A 27,903-nucleotide genomic window follows, 5' to 3' on the forward strand; every position below is an offset into this window, starting at 1 on the left:
CTAGAGGGAACTAAGGAATTTGGCAGGATCCAAAGACTCATATTCGCTCTCGGGGGGAAGATCTTCGAGTCCATCGAGCACGTTCTTCTTGCCCCCATGGCCTTCGATCCCCGCATGATGGCCGCTGCTACTTGGGTCGGATTGGCTCGGGCCAGTCGCGCCACCGTCGACCGACGAGATGTTGAATAAGTCTAAGATCTGATCGGTGTTCAGGGCGCCTAGGTTCGAGTTTTGTTGGTTGACGATCGAGGTAGCGATGTTCATCTTAAAGCGTTGTAATCTGAGTATATCAATCATGTTGATGATCCGTCAACAATCCTGTCAAACAATGTGTGAAAAAAAAATATCATCCAGACTAACCCCATGATCTTTTCCTCCAAAGTCGCACGAGTGATCAGTCGATAAACGTTTACAACTTTCTTTTGGCCGAGCCGATGGGCGCTGCAGAATAAAGAGATTCCCCTATCAGCCATGATAGAGCGATCAACGCGACCAATAGAAAGACAAGAGAATAGGGATACGAACCGGTCCATTGCTTGTAAATCCTTCATGGGGTTCCAATCATGTTCCACAAAGATCACCGTATCTGCACCGGTTAAGTTAAGACCCAAGCCTCCAACGTGAGTTGTCAGCAGGAGACAATCAATACTGGGATCGGAGTTGAAAGTTTGGACGACATCGTGTCTTTTGGTCGCGTCAGTAGAGCCATCCATGCGCATGTACGTCACGTTGGGCATCTGTAACTTGAAGAGGTCGTGTTCGATGATATCCAGCATCTGCTTCATCTGGCAGAAGATCAACACTCGATGCTGTGGAATCGTCCCGCCACTGGCTGTCGTCCCTCCTCCGTCATCAGCAACGGTCTCGATCAGGTGGGTCGATGTCGTCAATCCAATCCCGCAATCGCGCAGGATTTGGCGTAACGCCAAGAGTTTGGGTGCGTGGCTGATATCCCGAAGACCTTTGGGCCCTAGCTTCGAAAGGATGGGCTGATGTTGCGGAAGATCGGGTCGGAGGACGAGGGAGGGGTGGTTGACTAACTTCTTGAGATACTGCAACGCTTGGAAGACGTGTTGGGCCGAAGCTTTAGTAGGCTCGGAGTTTTTGATCAATCCTTCGGCTTGAAGCTTGGCTTGGGAATTAGAAAAATCTTCATAGAGCCGCTTTTGGATGGGCGAAAGCTCGCAGTAGTAATCCTGGATGATTTTAGGTGGGAGGTCGTCAAGCACGTCTTCCTTCAATCGTCGCAAGAGGAAGGGCAAGACTTGTTTGTGCAGAGCTTCGAGCGCTAGTGCCCCTGCCTCCTGTTCCTTTGACGAGCTTTTCGCATCACGACTCGCACTTATCGGCCGCCCAAACCGCTCGTTAAAGTACTTTTCAGTCCCCAAGAACCCAGGCATCAAGAAATCAAACAAACTCCACAGCTCGAGAGCATTGTTTTGTATCGGCGTCCCGGAGAGAATGAGACGATGGTTGGCCTTGAGGAGCTTGACAGCTTGTGATAGCTTCGATTTCGCATTTTTGATGATATGGCCCTCGTCGAGAATGCAGTAGTTCCACGTAAACTTGGACAGACGTTCGATATCATTCCGCACTATATCGTATGATAAAATCACGACGTCATGTTTCTTGATCTTTTTCGATAGAATCATGCGTTCTGGCGGACCACCGACATAGAGCAGAGGTTTCAGATTGGGAGCGTAGGTGCGGATTTCATGTGCCCAGTGCCCAGTTAGTGTAGGGGGGCAAACGACGAGCGAGGGTAAGTGGACGGTGCTAGGACTCGGCTGGAGTGCGTGCTGTTCCGCGCGTTCATGATGCTTGCTGGCAAGGATGCAGATCGATTGTAACGTTTTACCAAGACCCATATCTGTCCAGAGTGAAGCGAGTCAATAGGATATCTTCCATAGGATCATAAGGAGATAAGAACTTGCCATCACATAAGATCCCATGCAACTGGTATTTTGCCAAGAAAGCCAGCCAACTGATTCCATCGCGCTGATATTTTCTGAGATCGGCTTTGACCTTGATGGGTATATTGTATTCCTCGATCTTGCTACCACCCAACAGCTGCGACAGGAATTGACGCTCGGACTGACGCTTTTCCAGCATTTCAGGCGGAAATCCAGTTGGATCCGGAACACCGGCTTCGAGGGGCATCAACTTGATCAGACAGGCAAAGGTGTGGGTAGCCACGTGGCGCACATCGTCATCAGGGTCGCTCATCCGGCCCAATACGGGGACAACCAGAAAGATGATGTACGCCAGAATCTTAATACTGAGCACATCAACCAACCCTACGATGGCGCAAATTGCAAAAGATGTGACCAAAAGATGCGTCAGTGACAGCTGAAATGAATTAAACAAACCGGGAAAATTTGGACTTGCTGGAGAGCATCTCGATTGCGCCTTGACGATGAGCCAGATTGACAGGATCTCCGACCAAAGGTAGGACGTGGTTGATGAAGTGAAGCATCCCTTCTTCTGGCAAGAACTTACAGAGTTCTGCGTAACATTTGACTGCTGAGTATCTTACCACTGCAAATTTGCTTGAGACGGCACGACACAAGGGTTCGAATAGTATGACCAGACGGGGCACAGATGAAGAAGGCAAGCTACTAGCAACGGCAGGCAAGACAGTAAGGCAGTCCAGTAGATCTTGAGCTAATTTCGGTTCCGCTGCCTCATTTTCCATCTTCGAGTCCACTTGAGCCACGTCTCTGGAGCTGAACAGTGTCAGCAAAGGCTCGGACATGCACTGCCACAATTTGGGTATCCGATCAATAAGGTCATCGCCGAATCTAGCAGCCAACGACGACAGCGCAAGTTCAGCGCCGCGTCGCAGCAGCTTGGCTTGGGAAGATGCGCTCTCGGATTCAGGGTTGTCCCGGTGAGTTGGGCCACTCTTGGTGGGAGCCCGGATTCCACTATCCTCAGCGGAGAAAATTCCCACTTTATTGCTTCTATTCTTCGCGAAGGTCGGAGTTTGCGATTCATCTTGACAGAGATAAGTAGCTAAATTGCGAATGATTTTATCCGTAGGATCATTCTTGACTGGCGACTCGGAAGAAGTACAAACGTCGACAAAAGAAGCCAAAGCATTCGCGGAACGAGTTTGAAGCTCGAGCACATTTTCATTCTAAAAAACAAGCAAAATGTGACGACCACAGTTAATAGTGCTGAAGATAAAAGATGGCCGTGATTTTTCTCAAGTGTGCAGAATGCCGAGCGGATGACTAACCTTGATACTTTGAGTGAAGCCCTTGATTACTGGCGAGATTTTTCCAGGAATTTCACGGAGGGCAACGACTGCGGCAGCAGCGGCAGCATCTAATTGGGTATCGAACGCGACTTTGTCCCTCTCATACATGCTAATGATATGTAGCAGCTTCCGCCTGCGGTCCTCAAGACTTGCTAGAGCCGTCTTTTTATTTGCTCGGCCTAACAATGGGAGTAAACTCGGATAATCATTGTTCACTACGTGTGAGGCGTACTCGATCGTAAATGGATCCGATGGGAATTGAGGGATTTTCTCAGGGGGTACTTTGCCAAGACTGGCAAAGGTTGCGAGTAGGCCTTCAATATCTTTACGTGTACCGATAAGAAGGGAATCCAATTCGGCATGACTTGACTTGGTACCTGCAAATAATGAACATTTCCGAAGCTGGTCTGACAGAGGCTGTATGGCGGTTAATTGTCCAAGGTTGGCCGTTTTCAGTTCGTCGCTAGTTGCACGATACTCTTCCGCCCAGTTCTCGACAGTGATTGAAGCTAGTAACTTGGGAAGAGCGAAATCGGACTTCATGGAATCTAACAAAGGCTTGGCGAATAAGTCGAGTTGATCGAACCGAGTCAATTGCGACATTAAACAACCTATCGCTTTCGAAGCACTTAACCTTCCGCGCAAAATATCGTCGGTGGAGACTAGAGATAAATCTTGAGACATGATGGGTTTATCGACGTTGTAAACCATGCTCAACTCCTGCGCAGTGGTTGGCTGGGCATAGCGAGTTGCTGTATAGAAGAGGGAGGCATTGAGCTTGCGTGTTCTCGGAGTTGTCATCAATTCAAACCAACCGGTCAAGTGAGGTTGGATATAGCTCAGCAGTAGATCTGCGGATCGTGTTGAGACCAGCAACCCGCTAGTTGCTGCAATCCATACTTGATGCGACATGTCGCGAACGTCAGATCGCTCTTCAACTAGAAGATTTTGGAACGTCAAGCGTAACAAACGCTCATCGACCCATTCACGCACCGGCAGATTGGGCATCTTCAAAAAGACGTGGATCGTCTTGACTACTGATAGTCTGACATTGGAGATGGTGTGGCGGAAAAAGGGGAATAGTCGTGGGATTAAAGAAGGAAGAGTATGACCACCAAGCGCAAGCGATAATTGACCAAGAACAATTGGGTATGTAATAAGGTTTGCTAGAAGAAAGAAAATGAAAAGGTAAGTTAGCAGAAGTACTAAAGATGTGTGACAAAACGGCGACGAACCCAATAGATCCATTATGTTCCCGACGGAGCTGGAGAGATCATCTTTGGAAGTACCCAGGGCGTCCCATAGCACTTCGAGCAATTTGTTCAGCCTCGTTGGTAAAAGCTCAACGATGAGATCAGTCACCGGCAACAGTGCACCGGAAGCGGCAGCACGAACGTCGTCATCTTGATCCGTCAATCCAGTCAAAGCAGCTGAAGTGATTATCGATAAGAGGGTAACAGGTTGAGTGCACGAGGCACCGGATGGAAATTTCTCGTCGGACACCACCCGCTGACCAGAATCAGCAGGGTCCGGTTGAGGCTCAAGTAGGACTTTCGGCTTGACGTTGGCATCAGTCATGCTTTCAGAATCCATTGAGACCTCTGGTTTCGCTTCCTCCGTACCATTATTGGCTTCTGGCTTGAGTATTGGATCATTGGCAGAGGTACTCCCTGTTGCATCATTGAGATCTTCCTTGGGACCCACGCGAAGCATATCATTTTTAACGGCGACGAGGTATTTCATCCCCAACAACCCCGCGTGTCGGACTTGCCAGGCGTAACCTCTCTGAGGATGAGAACGAGCGTTTTTCTGCTCAACCATTTGGTGGAAAATGGACAGCATATGCTGCACGCCGCTTTGATCGAGATACCGGCCGACGAGACTGATAGCTTGAGCAGCAGTCTCTCGAACAGGGGCAATCACTTGGTCGCCCACGTAATCGCCAAACCGATCTAAGCTGAGTAGACAAATTAATCGGAGGCCAATATCTTCCATCCATAGTTGATGCTGCTCCGAATTTTGTAAGCGAGTGACGCCCACCGATTTCGCTGCGCCAGAGCCTTGAATCTTGAGTAAAGGAATGAGACTCAACGCCGCGCCATGACGGTACTCCCACTGGGAAGAAAACAGATCGATCATTAAAATCTCAACGAAGGATGTAAACGGCCATTTCCCCGCCTCGTAAGACAAAGTCGTATTGGCGGTGTGAGAAGGGGCAACAGCATTGATTTCACCGCCACTAGGAGAGCCTGAATGACCAAGGGCTGCTTTGCGAGCCTGAGCTTTGGCGCCTGGATCAATGATCACCTTGTTGCTTGTAGTTGGTTGAGCAGCGGAATTTGCATATTGATCTTCATTGTTGGGATCTGCTTGTGAGCCGGGTTGATACACGGATGGAGATGAGGGCACGGCCACGCGCCCATGAGGGTCATCAGAAAAGTTAGAAGGTTGTTCAATAATTCGAAATTTGGGGGTCTGCGAAGGTTCAGATGGACTCGGGGGTATCCCAGCGTTGGCAGAGCTGGATAGAGATGTTGATATCGGCCCTGCGTTCCCTTTACTGATAGCCTTGCGCTTACGCTTGAGTGCATTACGTTCACGGGCCGACAATCCCTCCACGTTTTGGGATGATAGTTCAGCTTCAGAGGCAGGTGCGGTGGCAGGGAGTTGGGGAAATCTCATGGTAGGAGTTGATTTGGCTGAGCTAGGGTCGTCGGCTGGCGGATAGGATGAGTGAGCGGGCTGATTGAAGACATTGGAACGGGGAGACTGGGATAGGCCCAGTGTGGATAGTCCTGCTGCCTCTGCGGTTGGTGTGGCACATGTATAGGAGTCACTAGAAGCACGAGGAGGCTGGCGGGGGTCGATTGAAATTGGAGTGAGGCCCTGAGGTCGATGAGGATTGGGGGTTGAAAGTTGCGAAGACTCTTGAGTTTGAACTTCCTGCTGCTGTTCTTGCATGGGGTCATCAACACCCATTGATTCAAAGTCGATCGGACCCAATCCTCCGAGCCCGAGCTTATTGGCCACGTCGCGCTGCGCTGCTATTAGGCTCTCACCCGAACGAAGATGGTTGGATTGGTGATCAAATTCCTTGCCAGCCGATGCGAGAAGAATGATACCCTCGCTCAAGACGGCATCCAGCTTGAAACTTTGGTAGGTGAGAAGATTTTCGCGTCGAGCATTCTGGCCTTCGAGATTCTGAGTGGTGCTTGATGAGAGCTTTTCATCAGAGTTTGAGGCGGAGTCACTGAGGACTTCTGTGGGGGTAGGATCCCAGATTCCGACGGCCTTGCAGATTGCGTCGACAGCTTCACTGGCAGCCTGACGCGTCTCCCAGCTTTTCGATCGAAGATAGGGCAGAATCCGACTGAGCAGGTTGACGATTTCTTGCCATTCGCCATCGACGCCGCGCCAATCGGCCTGGGTGATCGATGGGCCCACGTTAGGCGTAAGACTTGTGGATGAAACGAACGATGTCGACGAATGTTGGATGGTCTGCGCAGCGATTTGGCCGAGCTGACGGGCAGCAGTGAGACGGACCGATGGTGTTGATCCAGTATCGAGCAAGAGTAGCAGGCGATCTAAGCTGGCAGAGCAGAAGGAGTTCAGAAAGTCAGTATAGTCATACCCGGAGAAGAGGAAGGATGGGGGTACGGGTTTACTCCTGTTGCGGCAAGTGCAGAAGGAAATCAAGGGAAACAAAGCATCGCGGCTGATGGCCGCTGGTGGATTCCTAGCCACCCAGCAGCAGCTCGTCGCGTGTTGAGGGTATGTATGCATCCAAATATATATGTAGGCTGGATCTACATACATAAACAGCAGAGCGCGGGGAGAGGGGATGACGTCATGTAGGATCAAAAAACACGGGGCGGATAGTGAGCATGGTGATCCGGACAAGGGCAGGGAGCGGGTGGAAGAGAAGGGGGGAGGATAAGGGAGGACAGGAAGAGGGTGATGCTGATGACTGTACATACAGAACGGGACTTACCGGGTGGTCATCTTTCACAGAAAGAAGAAGAGATAAAAAAAGAAACTATCTAACAACCGGTCAACTAGAACGAAGGAAGGCCCGGCCCAAATTGGTGGTTGATCGACAAGTCAAAGAGAAGGGGACACCAAAGCAGCAAGATGGCTATTTGTAATATGCAAAGGCGTGGTGGGTGGGATGATCGAGAGAGGCCGCTAGCCAGTTTGTGGTGTCGGGAGGCGCGACCAGGTTTCGGAGGGAGGGGGGGATGTGTATGTAACGAGCGGGTTTATGTATTAAACCGCTGGAGGGGCCTCTGCCGGGCGAGGGGAAGGGGGTTAGGAATGGGAGCAGAGCAAGCGAAGAGAGGGGCACGCCACCAGTCGAAAAAATCCTGCTCCGAGGACCACAACCAACAGGTTTTCGATCGCACCGCACCACCAGCAGAAAATGCAACTTTTCTACCTGTTGTGCACACTCTACCATGCTACAAACCAGCTGCACGAACAATTGTGTCAGGGGCTGACATGCAAACAGACACGAGGATTACCTCCAACCAATTGTTGTGTTATAAACCGGATACAGGTTGCAGGCCTGAATTTGAAAAAGACAAGGCTGTTTGTGTGGTAGAATTCCAGTATTTGTACGAGTCAATAGCCCCCAAATTTGGGGCTCCATTGAGTCTGCTCAGGGCCCATGGCGACCAATCGGGGACGCGCCCGGATGGTCGCCGCGACCCCGCAACAAGAGGACGTCGTGCTACGTTGCGGTCAAGGTAGTCAGGTCAGGACCCTGGAAACCCCCTATAAATGGGGGTAATGAAAATGTATAAATTTTTTGGCAAAAACCCAAAATGGTATGAATGCGCTTTTTTGGCCTCAATGGTAAGCACTTCAAGTGTATGAAATTTTTCCTGGGTGAGGGAGGGTAGTAACCAAGATGTATGAAATTCCTGAGAGTGCACCAGAAAAGCCCCCTTCCCCCCCTCAGCAGCACACCTTGTCTTAGGGCCTATACCATTGGCATAGGGCATCAAAATTCAAATTCACCAATTTTATCTCCCTCAACACTTCTTACAACTCAAGCTGAAAATCACCAGAAGGCATTCTTGAGCCCAAAAGTGAAGAATTTCAACAATTGAACCCTCCTATTGTTTTCTTTTTTTGTATAGAGGACAAGAAAAGTGGAAATTTTGCAAAATTGAAGCACAGGCCCTTACTTTTGGTACCCCACCTTGCAGGTGTCCCCAAGACTTTTTTTTTGCACCACCCCCCTAAAGGATTTCACGGAACTAAGAGTGCATTGCTTTAGTTCTTGTGCGGTCTATCTGACATACTCAGAGACATAGAAAAGGAAAACAATGTACCTAAGAGCGGAACACGGTCCGGCTTAGGTCTAGTGACAAGAGAAATAATAGAGAAGAGGAGCAGAAGGTTTCTGCCTGTTCTAGACTAGATAGTCTGATGAAGAGCAACTATTATTTATGTCAGTGCCTTGGACTTCCCAAGAGGGAAGCTATAAGTTTGTTTTCTCTTACTTGTGATCGTTTGGCAGAGCGCTTAACACGGGCCGATACGACTTGCGAGATCGCCGGAGCTTTTGCTGTCTGAACCAGAGTTTAGCTCTTGGTTAGCTTCTGGCTTCTCTTAAGGACTCTGCACCGATGGACTTACCTCCTGCTTTGGGGTTGGTAATCCTTTTGGTGAGGCTGGAACCGTATTGGTCTGGGTTGGCGTTGGTCGTGAGCGAGCTGCAATGAATTATTAATTCTAGTCAGCATGACTCAGCCTAGCTATGACAATCCAGCTTTCCGACTAACCTTGTTGGTGTTGCGGTTTGCTTGGATCGCTGTGGCACTCCGTCTGTTGTTGACGTGGCTGAAAAAGAGGAACAGTGTTTCAGCTTTAGCCTACTCCAACTGTCTGAGAGTCTCATGCATATGCATGGACCTGAAGAGTACGCGGGCTCACCAGTCCCCCTTGCGGGGTTAGGGTTGCGCTCCTTGCGCTTCTCTTGCTCTGAGGCGGGCCCTGAGTCTTGACACTCCCAACCCCCCCCCCCTTGGCAGCAATGGTAGGCATTAAAAATGTATGAAAACTGGAAAATCCCCTGAGTGTAGGCATGAAACGTTTATGAATCAAGTCAAAAAATGTATGAATTTTGGCAAAATTCTAAACTTTACATTACCCCCATTTATAGGGGGTTTCCAGGGTCCTGTCAGGTCTCACACATTGGGGATGCAACTGGTGAGGGTCCTGGATGGGTGGCACAATGGGGAAAGCAGGTCCACGGAACGCACTTTTGACTGTGTGACCCGGGGCTCATCCAACCAGAGTGTGGACTGAAAGATTATCCGGTTGGACAACGTGGGTCATGTGATCCAGTCACAGGACTCAAAATCAATCTGGACATTGACAAGAACAGAAATCACATCATGGACTTAGGACTAAGAGACTTCACATCCCATTAAGATTATTTGGAGTGATATTTAGGAAAATACTAGAGGCCAAGGCGGCTTTGCCCCTGCAAACTCAAAGTTACATTTGAGACTTGGATACCTGCTTTTTTTGCATGCAAAATTCAGTACCTCACACCACACCTGGCACTGCCTGGCGGTTCCTTAGGCCAATTACATTTTTTGTATCAGCCTCAAAGCAGATGAAATAAACTCTCCTTCATGTTTTACAGTTTTCCAAATTATCAACTGTAGGAGCATTCACATTCATTTACTTAATTTCCAGGTCAAGTAAGCTTGGCTTTGTGGGCAGGTTAGCTGACCAAGGCTATTTCAAGTGGGCAGACAAATTTTTTGGGTCCTCTTCAGGCTAACTGATGTCAGAAATGCCCTAGCCTGAGGCTAAATTTCAGGCTTAGGCTAGCTAACATTAGCAAGCCTAAACCTGAAATCAAGCCTGAGGTTTGTTGACCTGGGGTTAGACCGTTAGCCCAGACCAATGCAATTGCTGGCTGAGCTGAGTTCCCCAAAATCATCAAAAAAAAAACCCAAAAAATATGAATGCTCTCATTCACAATAAATTTGTATACAAGGTGGCTGCATTACTGTACCCTCAGGTCTCAACCAACCACCTTCCCTCTCAAGTCAAATCACCTCAGCAAAAAAATCCCATTGTCTGTCCAAGATGAATATTCAAGGCAGTGTGATTCACTGTGATTTATATGGTTCCCAGCAGCAAGGAAGTCATAGGTACACTTCACCCCAACAAATCTTGGTGTCTTAAAAATTTGAGTCACAATCAAAATTTGGTTGAAGGAAAATCTTTAATTAAGATTCTACATAATCATTGTTGTATTGTAGTGTTAAACAAGGGTTGTTTGTTTGATGGCCATCATGGCGCAGAGGCAGGCTTCAGTAGAAAGGTTATCCAGGAGAACAATTGAGGATGCTTTGGCTGCTTGATCTCCCTGTGCTGAATGGGCAGGGCCCAATAACCCAGAGGCATTGTGTTGATCTTGAAAACTTGGTGGTTCTTGGGAAGGCAATGAAGTTGGTTGGGGAGCGTGAAGAATAACAGTGTTGTTCCGCAGGAGTGTGTCAAGTTGAGCTTCTCTGCGGCGCTCCGCGTTGACAGTCTGTAATGTAACCTCAGGGCCTGATAGAGGAAAATGTGGATCGGTATTTGAGTTCCTTGGGGGCGGAGTTTGATGGATGCTGGTGGCCCAGGCAAGGAAGTAGACGATGAGTTGGTTATTGAGCACTGGGCTATTAACCAAGAGTGTGAAGTCCTTATTAGCAACAATGAGCTTGCAGAGCTGGGCCATTTTGTATTTGACGCTGGTAGCAATAGCGTTAAAGTTGGAGCCGAGGGTCCGAGCCAAATGGTGTATCTAGTCAAGTCAATGAGCAGGCCAGCAAGCCACTTGGCGACGGTGCCAGGGGCTCTCCGATCCTCTTGAAGAAAAGCCGTAGCATCGATATCACTTGCTCAAAGAAGTGGTGGACAGGCTCTGCGGCCTTGCCCGTTTGTGCTCATGCACAGAAATGCGCCACAATTGACTTGAGTTTGAGCAGGATTGGGAATAGCGTCGTGTTCAGCTCCGCGCCCAGCGCGTCCTCTTCCACCTCGCGCATCCGCAGGTCGTCCGCCAACTGCAGGTCCAGCGCTCCTGTGATCTCAATATAAGCACCTCTCTCTCTCACTCATTCAAGACCGCAAAAAACACGCTCACACACCTGGATGTACCGGTCCACATTCCGGGCCCTGTTGGGGACGGCATAAAAACCGGCGTGGGGTAGGTCGGGGGGTATGCAGTGATTGATTGTGGGTGGGCGGGGCTTAGGATGGCTTGGCTCGTGGATGGAGTTTTTCACAGTGACCCTTGGTGTTTTTTTTCTCTTTTTATGTATTTACAGGGGGAACCCTTGATCTTTTTTTCTCAGTCATGGAAAACTGTGTCTTCAGTAAACTTGGATACTGGAAAACTGGGGGATATTGGAAGCAGTTGATCATGAGGATATACATAATTTTAAATGCTCTGTTTCAAGCATTCTAGAAAAATTTCAAACAAAGTGCAATGCTGAGATAGAAGAAGAAAAGGGTTTTGTGAGATTTGGTAGGTGTTATTATCGAGTTTTAACACTTTTTATTGGGAACTGGGACTCATGAAGTATGTTGATATATCAAAAGATGAAGAGGAAAGCACTTCAAAAAAAACTGTGTCAACTGTGAGCAGTTGACATGCGGTAACTCTGAGGAAGCTTGTGGTGTTACACCAGCCTTACTCAAGGTTTGACTCAACCCAAGCTTTAATGCACAGTCACTGTGCACCTTGCACAGTGACTGTGCCAACAAAGACACTTGTGCATTCAGGTGGAGTTACAATGGCAGCTTGGCGTGAGTATCCTGCATGTCAACTGCAAGCAGTTGACCAAGTTTTTTTTGCAGTGAAGATGTTATTGATGCTGCCTCTTCTTGAATTTCTGATGAACATACCAATGCTTGATTCTGTGGAATTTTTCTCAATGATTCCTGGCCTCTGGGTGAAAACTGAAGTTACAGAAGTCCAAAATTGCACAAGTTTTGTTGCTTAGCCATAGCCTGACATTGGTCGTGTTAAAAGGAACTCTACCCCATTTGTTCTTGAACATTCCAGTCCACTTGGGCTTATTAGCCTAGTGTACTTACTCTCTGAGTCCATCGCTCTTTCACCTCAGTCCCATCAGTTGTGACGCTCAATATGTCTGGTATTCTGAAGGCTGGCCATCGTTAACAACAAGTTACGCAATCACATCCATGATTCACCTTGAGACATGTAGGATACACTCGGTGGCATTATAGTCAGCTATCGAGAATAAATCTGACATGCCTTGTACTTCGATACAAACAGATAGTGTGGTAAAATACTAATGTTGTTACAATTAGTGCAGAATGCTGCTTTACGAAATCCTCGCATTCCGCGGGATGGGCTGATGGCAGAGCAAGATATTGAAATCCGGAGAGTTACACGGAACTACAAGCTGATTTAGGTTGTGCGAGCAAAGCTTGAACCCTTGGATGGTTAACGATGAACATAGCTTCCCCGCCGACGAGAAGGACAAACCTCCAAGGGATAAAGGGACCCAGTAATGCGAGACCGATGGACGAGATTACCGCTGCATGCAGGATATTTAAAGTGCACTTTGGGTCGGACCAATCCAGATAAACCAGTACGTGCTGTTTGACATAGTCTATCCCATTCGTCACATCTCCCATCATATTTTGAATGTTTTGCTAGGGGAAAAAATGAGTAGTTCGTATCACGATTGCGTCAGTATACACGAGGTAATTCCAATAGGAAGGATGTGACTCAAATCGTCGATAGTACTAACTAGATTCGACAGGTAACTGAATTGTTTGAGGGCGTTTGATGCGATCAATAAGGAGTGATAATTAACCGTTAGCATTTTTAATCTCGGTTTTGAAGTTGGAAAATAAACCAAACATACTCTGGTGATCCCTCGACAGGCTCATCCGAAATACGTTTACCACTTATCGGATCTGCTCCCATATCTTCCCCCATCCCATGCGGATATCTTTGAGAATGAGTTGAAAGCAAAATCCAAATGAGGATGAAGTTAGGTATCAGGATAAAATAGACTGGATTGAGAGCTGTAATTGATCAGATGTGTGCATTTTTGTTGCGGAAAAGAAGGCGTAGCTTGCGGTCAATGATAGGTTTCTCCTTTGATGAAGAAAGCATAACATGTTCTTGGATACATCTTCCAAAAGGAAAACAAAAACTGAAAGACACATTTAGGGAGAAACTTACCTAGCCATGCCCACATGCATGCACAAGCTGTAGTTTTGGAAGGATTTTCCCAGACAACAACAGTCTCGACAGCCTCCTGTTGAAGTCCAGAAATGCAAAGCGGGGAGGTGAGTGGAACAGGAGAGATCCGATAGGCTTAGGTAACTCGAGCAAATTCAAGAAGACCGACTTGGAAAGCGAATATGGGCCCACATCTGCTGACGAAATTCTTGAAGTTTAGCGTAGTAATCGGACCACTTAGCGCCGGTTTCTCTCTCATTGCGTTATGAGGGTGATGGATTGGTGGCCCTGCTGGTGGTGATTCTGAAGGTGTGCTAGTTGGAGAGTTCGAAGATGGTGATGATCGGTGTTGCAAGCCGGGTACACATCTAATTTATCAAAGTCCCTCCCCATGCGGGAGGTCGGAGTTCGGAGTTCGGGTGGTGGTTCGGGTGGTAGCTCAGTTGGGAGCAGGGTGGAGCTTAAGTTTGGCTGGTGGCGAAGCCACCCCTCCCGCGAGCTTAACAAAGCCTCTCCCGCTCCGATGAGGCGCGAAGCGTCTCGCGTCTCCGAAGGGGAGGCTTTATACCTCTAAAGTCACACCATTGGCCCTACAGACTCGAGAATTTCTGGCAAAAAAACACATATTTTCTTTTCAAAATGTTTTTAAAAATGTAGTTTTTAGTTTAAAAAAAATCTGAGTAGACAGACTTGTAGCCTGCAATCTCAGCTTCCATTTCCCAGTTTTTTACCTATCTGACACACATAAGTACTAGCCCACTCCACCTACTGTGAAGTGGTTCTGGAGTGGTGATCCAGCGGTTTTTGGGCTCAAAATTTGAAATTCCCTGAGCCCATGCGGGCTCAAAGGGGGGGATTGGGTACAGAAATCCACCATGTAACAACATTTACAGGACATTTCTTACAAGGGGGGATGGATACGGGAGAGTTTGAAGTGGGGGAAAATAAGTTAAGAAGATGGTGATTGTAATGGTGCCAAAGGCAAGGAGAGAATTGGAAGTCTAGAGGGTGATATTGGGGAAAATGGGGGAGCGTAGGATCCTCCCTGCCATTTGGCTCAATCCTGTAGGGCCAGACATGCGACTTTAGAGGCAAGTCCCTCCTTCAGAGGTTGCTACGCTCCCCCAAGGAGGGTATGCTTGTGTTAAGTTTGCCCCTCCCGCAGGGGCCTTGACTCATTTCAAAAATCCACCAAAAATAGTCCGGTGGGTTGATTGATGGAGGGAGAGCTCTAAAAATTGGCGTCATGGAGGAGCTTCTAAGGTCCGGTAGCTGGAATGGCCAGCGTTGAAACTACAGGCTTCAAAACTTGAAGACTGCATTTCTGCCACTCTTTGGTGTAGGGATGGCACTTTGTACCCAGGTACCCGCCGCAGGTGCGGGTACTACCTTAAAATTCCACTCAAATTGGATACCCGCACCCGCACCTGCACCCGCTAAAGCAGGTCAAAGCAGGTACCCAGGTATACCAGAAGGCAGGTACCCGGGTGCATAGTTATGGAAAAAAGTTACGGTAAGGCACTCCCTGGGGAGTGGGAACATATCTCCCCTGGTGCTTGGTTATAGAAAAGTGGAACTAAGTTTAAATTATAACTAGAGGCCAAGGCGGCTGTGCCGCTGCAGTCCTCAAGTCAAGCCAAACAATGGAAAGAAGAATACAGTAAAAATCAAAAAAGCATTACAAGAGGATGAAAAACAACAAATATCAAAATGAAAGAGCAGTACTACTACGGAGCCCTCTTCTTTGGGTTTACTTGGAGTTTTGGCTCCGGAATCACAGGAAGTCATTGCTAATTGAACTCACTGGGGATTTAATGGAGCCAGTGGACCATAATTTTAAGCAGTTCTTCAACAAAGTGTTTTCCTTCACTATTGAGAATTTGCACACAAGACTGAACACTCTCTTGACATGATCTGTTTTGAACTATATCTTGCCCACTTTGCCCAATACCTTGGTCTGAACCATTTCCTGTTTAGCTGATTTTCCTGTCTATATAATTTTTTACCACTACATTTTACTTGATCATCTTCCATGGGTTCAGCTCAGCTTTCCTGACTGACCTTCTGGTAGTGTCAATTTCCCTGTTGAGTAGTAACCTAACCATTGACTGATTCCCTTTTGAACCCCGTTTGTTAAAGACTTTGCGACACCTCAGCAATCAAAAGTATCATGCCAGTTTAGACAAAAGACCTCACTGGAGGGCATATTCCGATGGCTTTTTGGACAATTCCCCATAGCCGTTGTTAAATTAGACAGAAGGGGGGAAGAGAGACTCATGTGAGAATGCTTTTTTCCAGACTGCTGCCCTCCTGTCTTTGCAGCACAGAGAAATAATAGTTTACAAAAACTCACAAGGTTGCTTAACTGTATAATGAAAGGGCAACCTGATACCTACAATCTTTTTTATAAGTTTTCCCACTTGGTACATGAGTAACTCTACTGTGACTGGATTATTCAGTGTAAGGTATACATACAAGTATTGATTTTGTGGAAATTGGCATAATTATGATTTTGGGTGATTAGAAAGGGATACATTCGAAAGGGGCATAAATTAGGATTGTGGATACATAAATAATTGGTCTTCGAACATCGAATTGGAATGGCGTCTAGCGATAATATAATATGATACTAACATCAAAAAAGCTGATCGTCATGAAACAGTAGAGTAGATGGAGCGATGTAGAAAATTAGTGTATGTAGAGCAAAGTGCTGATATTTGCTTCGGAAATCAGCAGGGAGAATAAGAACAGAAGATGGAGAGAGGATTGTTGATGCAGTCTAAACACAAGCATCTGATACATTAGATAAAGTTGTCCGGTAGAAGCCCTGCTCAATCCAGCGCTAGCCGATTCATTTGAGTCTTGTTACCGAGAGGCTTCCGGCCTGCGACACCTCTTGTGGATTGATTTTGCTCGACTTTGGCCAACATGCTGATTGATCGTCCTTGCGTTTTCAAGTTAGCTCCCTTGGCGTGGGCTGCCGCGTTGATGGTCATGTAGAGTGGGCTAGACGCCTGTGCGTAATTCTCATCATCATCATCGTCGTCGTCCTCTTCAATGAGTTTGCTCCGAGCCGGAGCGTTCTCCTTTCCTGCGCCAGTCATCGGATTCGATTTATTTTCAAGTCCGAATCGGTTTCCTCCCAGGGTCAACTTTGGATCCTTTTTGTGCTTCAAGATTTTGCTATCGCCGTAAGTGTAACTCTTTGTCCTCGCGAACACGGAGTTTTCACGAGTGCGAAAGAGATTAAGATCCGTCTGCCGATCAGTTCGATGGGTCGGGTCGTCCATTCGCACGTGGCTACCATCACAGTGCTGTGGAGAATGAGAAAAGTACTTGGCGAATCCTCCCTCCAGTATGTAGATCTCAGGGTAATGTAGTGCCGGGTAATGGGTGCTGATCAGTTCAGATAATTAAAGTGCTGATCAGTTCAGATTTGTGTTACTCAATTTAATACACATTATTGATCAGAGTGTTTGGGGCTGAGAGCAACACTGCAACTGTTCCAATCTGTGGATCGTATCGGCAATACCATGGATCAGATTTAATTTTGTTCCACAGTTTTCCCAAGGCAGTGTAACGAATAGCCGGGGCGATCCGATATGTCAAACTGATACATACTCAGCTCACATCATGGATCGTCTTGCAATACCGGTACAATCCGATCCGGGATTGCAGGGCTTTTTTTGTGTGTGTATAATTCTTTACCCCATGGTTTTTTTGTGTATAACTCTTTACTTTGTGTATAGGGTCAGCCTAAATGCACTCCAACTTTTTACTTCATCTACTCCATCTTTTTGGCTTACAGTGTTGGGTACTCCAAAAGGTTTGGTGTGCCAGAGATATGTACTCCAAAAACTTGGAGTGCCCACAGGAGAACTCCACATAATTTGGAGTACTGACAAGAGTACTCCAAAATTTGCAGAATTGTTGGAGTGCTTAGCCATGCACTCCAGAAAAAAGGGAGTGCATGGCTAAGCACTCCAACAATTCAGTGAATTAATTTGGCTTCACAATCCAGTGGGTTCAACATAAATTGGAGTGCACTCTAGTGCACTCCAAATTGTAAATTCTTTTTTTGAGTGCACTGGAGTGTACTCCAAATTTTACCTTTTGTGGAGTGCACACCTGCACAACCTTTTTCATTCCTCTAATTTACTCCACCTTTTCAAAGAAAAGTGATGGCACAACTGAGGAAAGAAACCGGCAGAAAGGAAAGAAAATCAGAAGAAAAAAAAGAGTTTCAAGTCGCCTTAGTCGCCTTGTCCTGATAGAGATCCACGCCTTTCTGGACATAATTGTACCAGGCTTTTGCACATTTCAACGTATTCTTGGTGGCCAAGATGGGAGGAGGGATTGGCTTGACCCCGTCCTCCCCCTCCACAAGGGCCAAGGCCCAGTGATTACCGTTGACGTAGAGAAGATAGACGGGCTCAGTTTCTTTGGATCCGGGGCCAGTTCTTAGAGGAAGGAAAGAGGCGCAGGATTCTAATGAGATGAAGCAGATCGGTTGTCAGTACACATTGGCGAGGATCTGACCGTGAGAGAATTTATCAAGCCAGTTTTCGCGTTTGATTTTTGATTTCAAGTTTTCCACCTTGAGGCCGTTGATGATTGTTTCAATTGGCAGTGCTCCACCCTGTGTTGAGAGCCTTTTTTGCAGCAATTTCTCCTAGCATCTCGTTCCTCACGCGGAACCATCCATCGTTGTTGTACCCAAGCGCTTTTGCAACACAGCGGAACCCGCAATTACCATCACCCAAAGGATTGAAGATTGATTTCACACATGATTTCAAATGTTGTGGAATCTGCTTGGTATAACTCGGCTGATCAGATGTATAATGCAGTAGATTATCAGCCCAGGGTTGTTCTATGCAATGAAATAAATAGCAACTCACCTCTCTAGACTCAGGAACGTCTTGCCCGGTCTCATCATCTCTAGACTCAGGAAGGTCTTGCCCCGTCTCAGAAACCAATGGACCATCATTGCTATCTTCATTGTTTTCTTTGTTTTCTTCATCAAATTCCTCTTTGTCGGTGGTATCGGCCTCTTTGTCGGTGGTATTGGTTTTTCTGATTCTCTTGGACTGTCGTTGTCAGGGGTAGTCTCTTCTGTGACTACCACTGAATACAAAACTCGAGCAGACAAGGACTTCGGATGATAGTTAACAGAAATAGAATGGAGCTCGAGGTAGACAGATATGAAGTACAAAAGTCAATTGAGTAGAAGGATTTAGGAAAAGGAGTACAAAGATGAAGAAGTGAGAGGAAAAGAGGGCAAGAAGGAAAAGAGGAAAGGAATATAAAGCCCCAATCACGACCTAGTTTCGTAATTGCTTGGGCTTGGTAGGGATGAGACTAATTAATCCTGAATCTTTTCTCTGGGTAATCTAATCTAAGGATCTCTTCGCTTCGAGGTCCTTAGGCTTTTAAGTGGTTTATGCGCGCTTCTGAGCGCTTAGACCTTTTCATTTATCCCTAGGAGATAAGAAGGTTAATGTAAGGGGAATGACTATTCTCTATTGAGAGCGGTTAGTCTCAATAGATTTAGTATCCAAGTTGCGCTTCAATTCGCGCTCTTCCTGGCGCGGGGAGGTCTCTCCTTGCTGCGCTAGGTGCTCTATGGTCGCCTTATGGCGCATGAGTGCTGTAGTCTCATGCGCTCGAGGCTGACAGTCGTTCAGGGGCCTTTGAGGCCCTCTTTGACCGGGCGATCTGATCCTTTTTGAGTTTTGCTTCAACAATTTCATAGGCTGACGGATTCCTTTTCGTTGAAGTTGTTTGTTTTCTCTTCAAATCAGGTCGTCCTTTTGTCTTTGTTTTGGCTTCAGGTGCTTGTATTGGGACGGCCATGTGAGTCCCAGCAATGATTTGATTGAGTTGCTCAAGAATATTTGCAAGCATGTTGGGATCTTTGCTAGACAGTGCAACTGTCAGCTTCTTCATTTCATCATCTAAGTCGACTTCAGACTCTTTGTTTTGCTTTGGAATGGATCAAATTAGTAATTGTGAAATCCACATCTTGAAAAATCAATTGCTTACCGTTATTTCTGGATTGTATTTAAGATTCCATTGAGAATGGAAATTTTCTGGGGACAAAGCATCATTGCTTCCAAGTATCTCAGAGATCCAATGAGCACAAGGGATCCCAATTCCAATTGTAACGGTGTTGGAACACGGGTCAGTTGGGTGAAGATGTGCTAATTTTTCATATTGTTCAAGACACATTGTGATTGCGAAGGTTGATATGCAGCCAAGGAGCGGGATGAAAGGTTTTGGGACATTCACCAGAGTCTTGACGGTATCTCGACCAAGCGATTCGTGAATTTGGTTGAGCTGTGTGTCAACGGCATGAGCTAAGGAGTTGAATACTGTGAGCAGGTCTCCAGTTGAGTTTTTGATGAAGGTTTTCACGTAGGTGTGGGCGGATTCAACTTGTGATGTATTGAGATTCCGGAGGTGGGGGTATTGGCAAGCCCAGGCAACAACAAAGAGATCCTTGACCAGGATTATATTTGTTTCGAGGTAACTCAAGACTGCCAGACAATTCTTGAGATGCTTTTTCAGGTTCTCGAACCGTTCTTTGTAAAGCTCGGGCGTTTTTGCGTTTGTAACTCCTGACCAAAGTGACATGAAGATTTCCCAATTGTCTTTGGGGTTTTTAACAGCCTCTTTCGCTTCGCTGGAAGAGTCAGTTTTACTTTCTTGAGAAGTCGCTTTTGATTTGAGGGAGGCGGGTTTTGTTTTCGCCGCGGGGAAGTGTGAGAATAATGAGACTTAAGGGTTGTAATTTCATCTTTGTCAGCTCATGGTGATCTTCATGAGAGGAGAGAGTAAGAAAAAAGAAAACAAATGACAATTTGTACCTTAAGGGCAGTGGTAGGCAACTAAGATAACGGTTTTTTAGGTGAGACGGCTAATTATGAGAACAAGAATGTGTTTGAGAGATAGAAAGAAGGAAAGGTCCAAGAATGGCACAAGTGCGGTACGAGGTCGTTGCAAGCTGCTGATGATAAAAGAAAAGAAATGAGACTGGAGTGGATCGGAGGTGTTGAAGAAGGCTGGTCTGAGCTAAGGTAATGGAAAAGGTTTATGAGCTGATTTGAGTTTGTGTGTGGTCAAGGGGAAGTGGACGGTAGCTGAGGAAAAAAGAGAGAAGGGGGGGGCTAAAGGTTAGGCTTTTTATACCCGAGGTGTTCGATGATGTGGCTTCAGAGAGTACGCACAAGTTTGGTCTGGTTAGGTCACAGGGTCCAGAGTTTGCCCTACAAGGCGTTTGGGGCGCTTGGTTGCTGGCTGGGTTGGTCCGGATCGGGGAGCAGGGTTGTGTCGTCCTGACCAATCTGGTTGGTTTCTTGGTCCATGTCTTCTTTGGCTGAATAGAGCGGTATGGCAAGGGACTGGTTAGTTTTGGAACATTAACCGGTTTGGTTACCTCGGTTTCAGTGATACAGGAGTTTTTGCTGTACTTACGGTTGAGTGTGTGGCTGAGTGATATCAATGAGGGGAGGTTCGGGTTGTCAATCTCCAAGGTGGGAGGTCCAGGAGCTGTACCCGGGCCATTCGGGCCGGGGCCCGAATCCTGACAGGAAGTACTTCTTACAGTTTGTTGTAATATTCTTGTTGATGTGCCAAGTGCACAAGTTTGCTTGAGAATCCAGGAATACTGTGGCCAAAGCTGTTTGTGAGGCAGATTCACAATCAGTGAGAAAGACTTGAGGTACGCGCTGTGGTCGCCAGATGTGCTTTCTCAAAGCATTAATCGCCCAGAGGTAATTTTCATTGTCCTCGTACTTCATAAAGCAGAAGCCAATAGAGAAAGAGCGGTTGCTTGCGGCCTGACCAATTACATGGAGAAGAGAAAAGTTGTATCGGTTGGTCTTGTATGTTGAATCCAAGAGCGCAACATGATGATTGATACGGGCCAAGTGAATTGAACCCGGGTGCGCAAAGAACAGGTTTAGAACAGCACCGGATGAGTTCACCTTGACTTTGTGCAACCAGTTACATTCCTTGAGGATAGCCAATAGAGCCTCCATTGGAGTCCGGCCATCTAGATCCTCACGGCGAATCTTCTGAAACGCGTTACTAATTGTCTTGTTGGTCGCATAAGTCTTGTTATCCGAAGTTTGCAATTGTAACAAGATCTGCGCCGGCTTGAGATTAGCTTGCAAAAGCTTACGGATCTCATCAAACTGCTCCGGTATGAGCCGTTTGTGCGCAGAATGACTTGAGGCACCATTGGATGGGCCATGGTTGTGTGTTCCTTGTAAAACCTCAAGCGTCCAAAACTTTTCAATTAGCTTCTTACTAGTAGGGATCAAGCCTTTCATGTGGAAAAGACAGTTTATCTTGGCTGAGGCAGTTTTACGACCAGACTTATTCAAGATTGTGCCTCGGAATCGACCGGATCAATCACACTTGATGTAGACATTTTTCCCGGGGTGCGAGTTGGATTTGAAAATAGCGTATCCGTGGTTCTTGGCCCAAGCTTGACAGAAGCTGACCAAATCATCCATGGAGGTGAACCAAGCACGAGGGGGAGGATCCAACGGCCCTATATTGACACAATATCAGCACAAAAGCCCAACTTAGCGTCACATTAGATCAAAGAAACACACCACCGGTGGAAAAGTCATACTCATTAATATCATTGATGATTTCGGGGACGGGCGCGTCAGAATCCAAGCCTTTGTTTTGAGCGCTGGAAACTTGATCCTCTCGATCGTCACCCAGATCGTTGTTGTTGAACTCCTCTTTCTGGACATGCGGCAAAGGGATGGTGGGATCTTCTGGCAAAGAAACGGCAGGATCCCCAGAAGGAACTGGGGCATCCGGAGAAGCAACGGCAAGATCCAGAGAACAAACGGCGAGTTCCAGGGAACAAACGGCAAGATCCGGAGAACGAACGGCAAGATCCGGAGAATGAATGGCGTTTGGTGAGGGAGCTGCAGCTTCTGAGGGTGGGTTCGCCTGTTTTTGGGGTTGTTGGATTGGAAGCAAAGCCAGCAAGCTTTGCATTTGAGCCCAAACTTCTGGACTCACCGTGATGCTATCACCAGTGTTTGATGGGGTGTTTGAGCCAGTGTTGGGAACCGTGACGCTTGGGTTTGGTTGCATTTCTTTGGCCAACATTTTTCTTGGTGTGTGCAAGTGTGGGATTCAATGAGTGGAATCTGATACGAGTGCGTCTCTTTGGCTGATTTTTGAGAATGTAGAAAATGGTCACTGCCCCAAGGGGCCAAGAATGGGTGCGGTGATTGGAGCATGGGTGCTGGTACTCCATATCTACCTGGAGCTCTGAGGTCTGCACTCCCGGTGTGTGGAGGAAAATCAGCATAAGTGGAGTGCTGGGAGAATGTACTCCAAACTTAGGGGAGTGATTGATGGAGGCACTCATCAAATTTGGGAGCCACTGGAGTGCATGGCTGTGTACTCCAATCACAATGGAGTCCCGCTGTCTGCACTCCAATATTGCTTGGCGTACTCTTCACGGTACTCCAACCCCTTTTGGAGTACCCGCTCCATGAACTCACATTTAGAGTACATGAAGTAAAAAGTTGACATTTAGAGTACATGAAGTAAAAGGTTGGAGTGCATTTAGGCTGACCCTTGTGTATATTGTATTTATATATTTAACTAGCCTTTTCTGGCGGGCTTGCGTTGCCTTCAGACGACTCGATGGCTGGAATCAAAGGGGGCTGATCCTTGCGGACTAAAGATTGTCAAGTATCCTTGTCAGGTCGGAAGTAGTTGGCATTTCTGACTGGGGTGGTCAAACGGCTTGATTGGCGGGGTGGGGGACGTGAGGGAGTCTCCGGAATGTGGGGGGAAGATAGAGGCCGGGCCATCTGGCAAAGATGAACTGGGGGAGTGGAGCAAGGCAGCCTCAATCCCTTAGCCAGCCGAGGGAATGAGGCTGTCCCCTGGGCAGGAGGCAGGTGCATTTGCATATGTTTATGCATATTGTGGGTTGGGGCTCCTCTATACCCAGTCAATCCAAGCCCTAACCCAATACACATGAGAGTATCAAAACACACACTGGTATTTACATGGATCGGATCAGTAGTCCTGATCCACAAAGACCCCGGCTGGTGTATTGGACCTATTGGACTGATACACCTGACATCAATAATGTGGATCGTGTCGGCCAGTCCGGTTGATACAAATCCAGTTTATCGGCCCGGATTTTGGGCCAATACCAACCAATACCGTTCCACGGATCGGAACAGTTGCAGTGTTTCTGAGAGTCAGTCATGAGCAGGCATACAATTAAAGATGACCATTGATACACGTGTACGGCCTGTTTTTTTTTCAAAAATGGACACCCAGCACCACACCCAGCATCCCTTGGCGGGTGCATGCGGGAGGTAGCCTCTACAGGTACCTGAGGTACCTGCAGTACATTAACTTGGGAGCCAATTATTAAGTTTGATGATGCACAGGATTTCTTGAGTGGCTTGCGGGTGGATGCAATTATGGGCCAATGGAAAGGTGATGAAGCTGATTGGAATCTTAATCCTGCACAACAACATCCTGGCCTGAGGCCAGCCCCCACTAAGATTCTCAACCCCCCCCCCCCCCCCCCCCCCCACCACCACCACCAGGTGGCAGGGATATTGGGTAGTACTAACTTAACACAAGTCCCCCTGGTGGGAGGCTCGCTGTGGCTGGCCGCAAAGCGGCCCCTCCCACAGGGAGGGACTTGCATATTATCCCCAATTCCATAGGGGAGCAGAAAGTACCCAATGGCTGTAAGGTGTTTTAACTTTTTAACAGCTCTGCCCCCAGCACCTCCAAAGGTCTGAGCCACACCTTTCTGACCCTTTGACATCTCCTCTACAAGTCTGTCTCCTCAGAATTTTTGTATCACCATCAATGTATTTTTAATAAATTTTTGAAGAGTGACTTCTCAAGAAATGGATCTGCACAAGGATTCACAAGGCTGTATTGCTTGTAGATCTTGTGGACCAAAAAATCTGAATGCTTTCTGGGTTGTATGTAAATTGACACATTGTATGTACAATGCTAAGATCACCACTGTGCTTCCCTCTGGCCAAATGTGGATCCACACATGGATCTTCCAAACTTAAGAAATGGTTTGGAATTTTGTTTTGCTGCCTTGACCAGATTCCTGAACACTTTTGCCACTAGGGAGTGCAGTCTTTGGATTGAGAGGCTGGAACAGGGGTCAAAATTCGCGCATTTATCAAGGCTACAAGACTATCTATTCAGTTTTCTTTTATTGTTTTTATTACAATTTATAGGGCTATTTTTTTATTTTTTGCACTGAATATCCCTTCTGCTCCTGCCAAAATTGAGGGATAGCAAGTAAGCCTCTCCTACGGAGAGCGCTCCGCGCTGGTCCCTCGGACCTCCGTTTGAGTGGCTTTGTTAAGCTAGTGGGGAGTATGAGGTGGCAAACAAATAAGTGGCATGTATTTAGCATAAAAGACTGAATATGAGATGGCTCAATAAGAAACCTGAAAAATATTCCTTGTAAGTTGTTTCATATTGGTAAATCATCCTCCTTCCGGGAGGGAGTTGCACCCAATTTCCCCAAGTTGGCTTGAAGTTTCCAGCTAAATGGCTGGCCTTCTCAATTGCCCATGTAAACCTTCCAGAATCCAGACTTGTGGCATCCCACACTTGGCACCATCCTAATCACAAATTTTCAAGCAAATTTATGCCAATTTAAATTACATTTCTTCTACATTTTAATCCCCTCTAAACTCACAATGGGTAAATTTTGGGCCCAATTATATTTTGAGCAACCTGGCCTTCTGAAGACTAGAAAAAAGTTTGAACTAAATTTGAAAGTGACTGACTATTTTGGGCCAAATTTTTGCAAATAAAAACTGAATGATGCCTGAAAACAAGGCAGCTACATCTAAAAGTTTTATACAAAATTGAAATTTTGAGTGTAAAATTCACTAGAGATATTTGATAAACTGCTAGGGTAAAATGGACACACAATCTACTGTGGATTTAAGACTGAGGGCAATTGGAGAGGAGGCAGAGGAGGCATTGTTAAGGTTGATACATCAAATTCATGGAGAACTGGAAGAAATGTCTGAACCTGGCCAGTAGCAGGGTCAATGTGGCAGTAATGCAACCAAGTTTTTAGGATTTTCACTTCGCGCTTGAATAAAAATCTTTGTATTTTGTCCTCTACCAGTGATTGCATGAGTTGAATGACTTGCAGTTTGATATGCTGATGATTTGCATGCAGCAAATGAAAGAGCACATTTATGGAAGCTACTCTAGTTCCAGGAGATATGTCTTTTGCTGGGTGAATGGAGAAGATTTCTTGAATGATTTGGTCCAGGTGGTAGGTAATATATCGAGCGTTGCCTTGCATTATTGCCTTTCTTAGAGGTTTCAACCTCGGTTCACTGCCATAATGTTTCTTGAAATCATTTTGGACCCATTTGCCTGAGAAGGTAGATTATAAAACACGATAAGGATCACCATGCAAGTTTTACTTTGTTTTCCGATGTTTACATGTTTTTCATGACTCACGAAAAGCAGAGCTTGGATCAAGCTCGGGCGGATTGAGTTCTAAACGTTGTTTTTTGGATAAGATCTTAGTACTTAAAGTCAAATGTCGTATTCCAGAAAGAAAAACGGAATCATTTGTAAATACAGATAATAACCCACTCCGCCCCGTTTGGTCAATTAGATTTGTCTCAGGGGGTACAGTTCTTGACCAAATGCCGCACACCATGGCACTGATTATACTCGTGAAATGCTTATCATAGAGATTCTTCAGAAGGAGTGTGTGAAAAGTATAGAGAATCGAATTGGTAATCACTCCGATTCCCCGAAGGGAATCAATTTTATAGGCAAGTACTGAGCACCATTCCTCTAGATGTATCAGAGACATGGATTCGTCGTGCAGAAGATATTTTAATACTTTCTGCACAAGTTTAGTGGTTTCAGGGGTTTGTAGAAATGGACGGCCGCATTGATTTTTGAAATAGGAAAGCGCTTCTTCATGCGTAACCGTACGAGCTGGATTTAAGGAATAGAAGTCAGAAAAGGTCAGGAATTGGTGGTTAGATTGAAAAGTGGGGGATAGGAGGAACCGGTCAAGAGTCGAATCCCTTTGGGGGAGGAGGTACCTGGCCGTAATATGTGGGGCACGAAACCGCTCCAGTAGCTTGGCTGAATGCTAGTGTTGCCAGCGGATGATTCGGCCTGCGCGTCCCAGTAGCCCCTGACATCCTGTACGAAGTCCCTGTGGGGATTACCTTGGAGCCAAAGTCTTAATCTGAAGCCACCAAGGGAGGCGTTGGTGTCAATGATGAGCTGGAGCTCATTAATGGAGACGAAAGCGAGTAAGTAATGAGAAACCCGCATGATTGGTGAATGGATTGGTCGTGGGCTAGCAGTGAGCACTTGGGGCCAAGAAGGCTGGTCTTTTTTACCAGGCAAGGATTGAATCTCATGGGATCCTTATCAATATGATGCTCCTAAAAATAACTTGGTAAACAGTTCAACAATGCACATTAAAACTCGTTTGGACTTTGAAACTTGGTAGGACGTTCAATTGGTTAGCTGTGCCCTGCTGTGCTCGGATCCGCCTTTGAATACATTTTGCCAAAAGGTCATTTTATTGATGTAAATCGGTGGGTCCTCAGGCTTGTGCTATTTGATGATACCTGTTCCGCAACGCGGGTTGACACTCGGCACAGCAGCCGGTCACACATGAGCTGATGCCCCTACAAACCAAGCCCCACCAGTTTCCGGGTCCTATCCTTGTCATCCAATCCACAGTGTTGTTACCTCTCTCCGTTCCACAAAATAGTTTCATTTCATTCTATAAGTTCCGCCCTTTGGATTTTGTGTCTCTGCCTTTTTATCAAAATTGGGCCTCAACAGAAAAGGGAAAGGCGCCGCGGTCATGAGGGGCTCTGTCTGCTTCCCAGGCATACCATTGTTTTTCTATCCAAAAGACTTCCAGCTCCCCCACTCCCGATTCCAGAGCTCCTCTGGGTTCTTTTTGATCTGTGCAGGGATAAATTCCTTGGAAAGGTTGCTGGTTTGATTGGTCTGTGTTTTTCTGCTTCTGCTCTGGCCAAAATTTGTCCTCCCAGGGATCAATTTGTGGAGAATACAAAGATGGGAAATTTGCTCTGCAGTTTGAATTTGAGGGTTCAATTCCAAGAAATGTCCTCTGTTTCCAATGGTTTGGTGTGGTGAAGCAGGTGGTTTTTGTGAAGCCCCCATCTTTAATGGTGTTTCACCCAAAAGATCATGTGATCACATGATCACCTCAAGTACCTGAGTCCCTCCACATCCTTCCTAGTCCGGTGTGGAACTAATCAAAGGGGTAAATAGAGCTTGGGAGGTAAAGATTTTACTACACTAGTAATGATGTAAGCTATGCCTAGAATGTTGA

At 46.6% G+C, this 27,903-nt stretch overlaps 1 protein-coding gene across 1 annotated transcript; it reads right to left on the reverse strand.

The window, feature by feature from the left end:
- On the reverse strand, positions 1–26,861 carry PtA15_6A808 (uncharacterized protein; the record flags this gene model as incomplete). Its single annotated transcript, XM_053170551.1, has 17 exons — positions 1–280; positions 361–441; positions 526–1,870; positions 1,935–2,297; positions 2,389–3,139; positions 3,242–4,428; positions 4,498–6,846; positions 12,185–12,238; positions 12,377–12,393; positions 12,494–12,594; positions 12,740–12,961; positions 13,060–13,075; positions 13,168–13,263; positions 25,886–25,934; positions 26,022–26,060; positions 26,160–26,513; positions 26,624–26,861. 17 exons carry the CDS (start codon positions 26,859–26,861, stop codon positions 1–3), a joined length of 7,542 nt encoding a protein of 2,513 aa, XP_053021731.1.
- Between the last annotated feature and the right edge of the window lie 1,042 nt (positions 26,862–27,903).

The sequence above is a fragment of the Puccinia triticina genome, chromosome 6A (genome assembly GCF_026914185.1).
Source record: "Puccinia triticina chromosome 6A, complete sequence".
NCBI classification, from domain to species: domain Eukaryota; kingdom Fungi; phylum Basidiomycota; class Pucciniomycetes; order Pucciniales; family Pucciniaceae; genus Puccinia; species Puccinia triticina.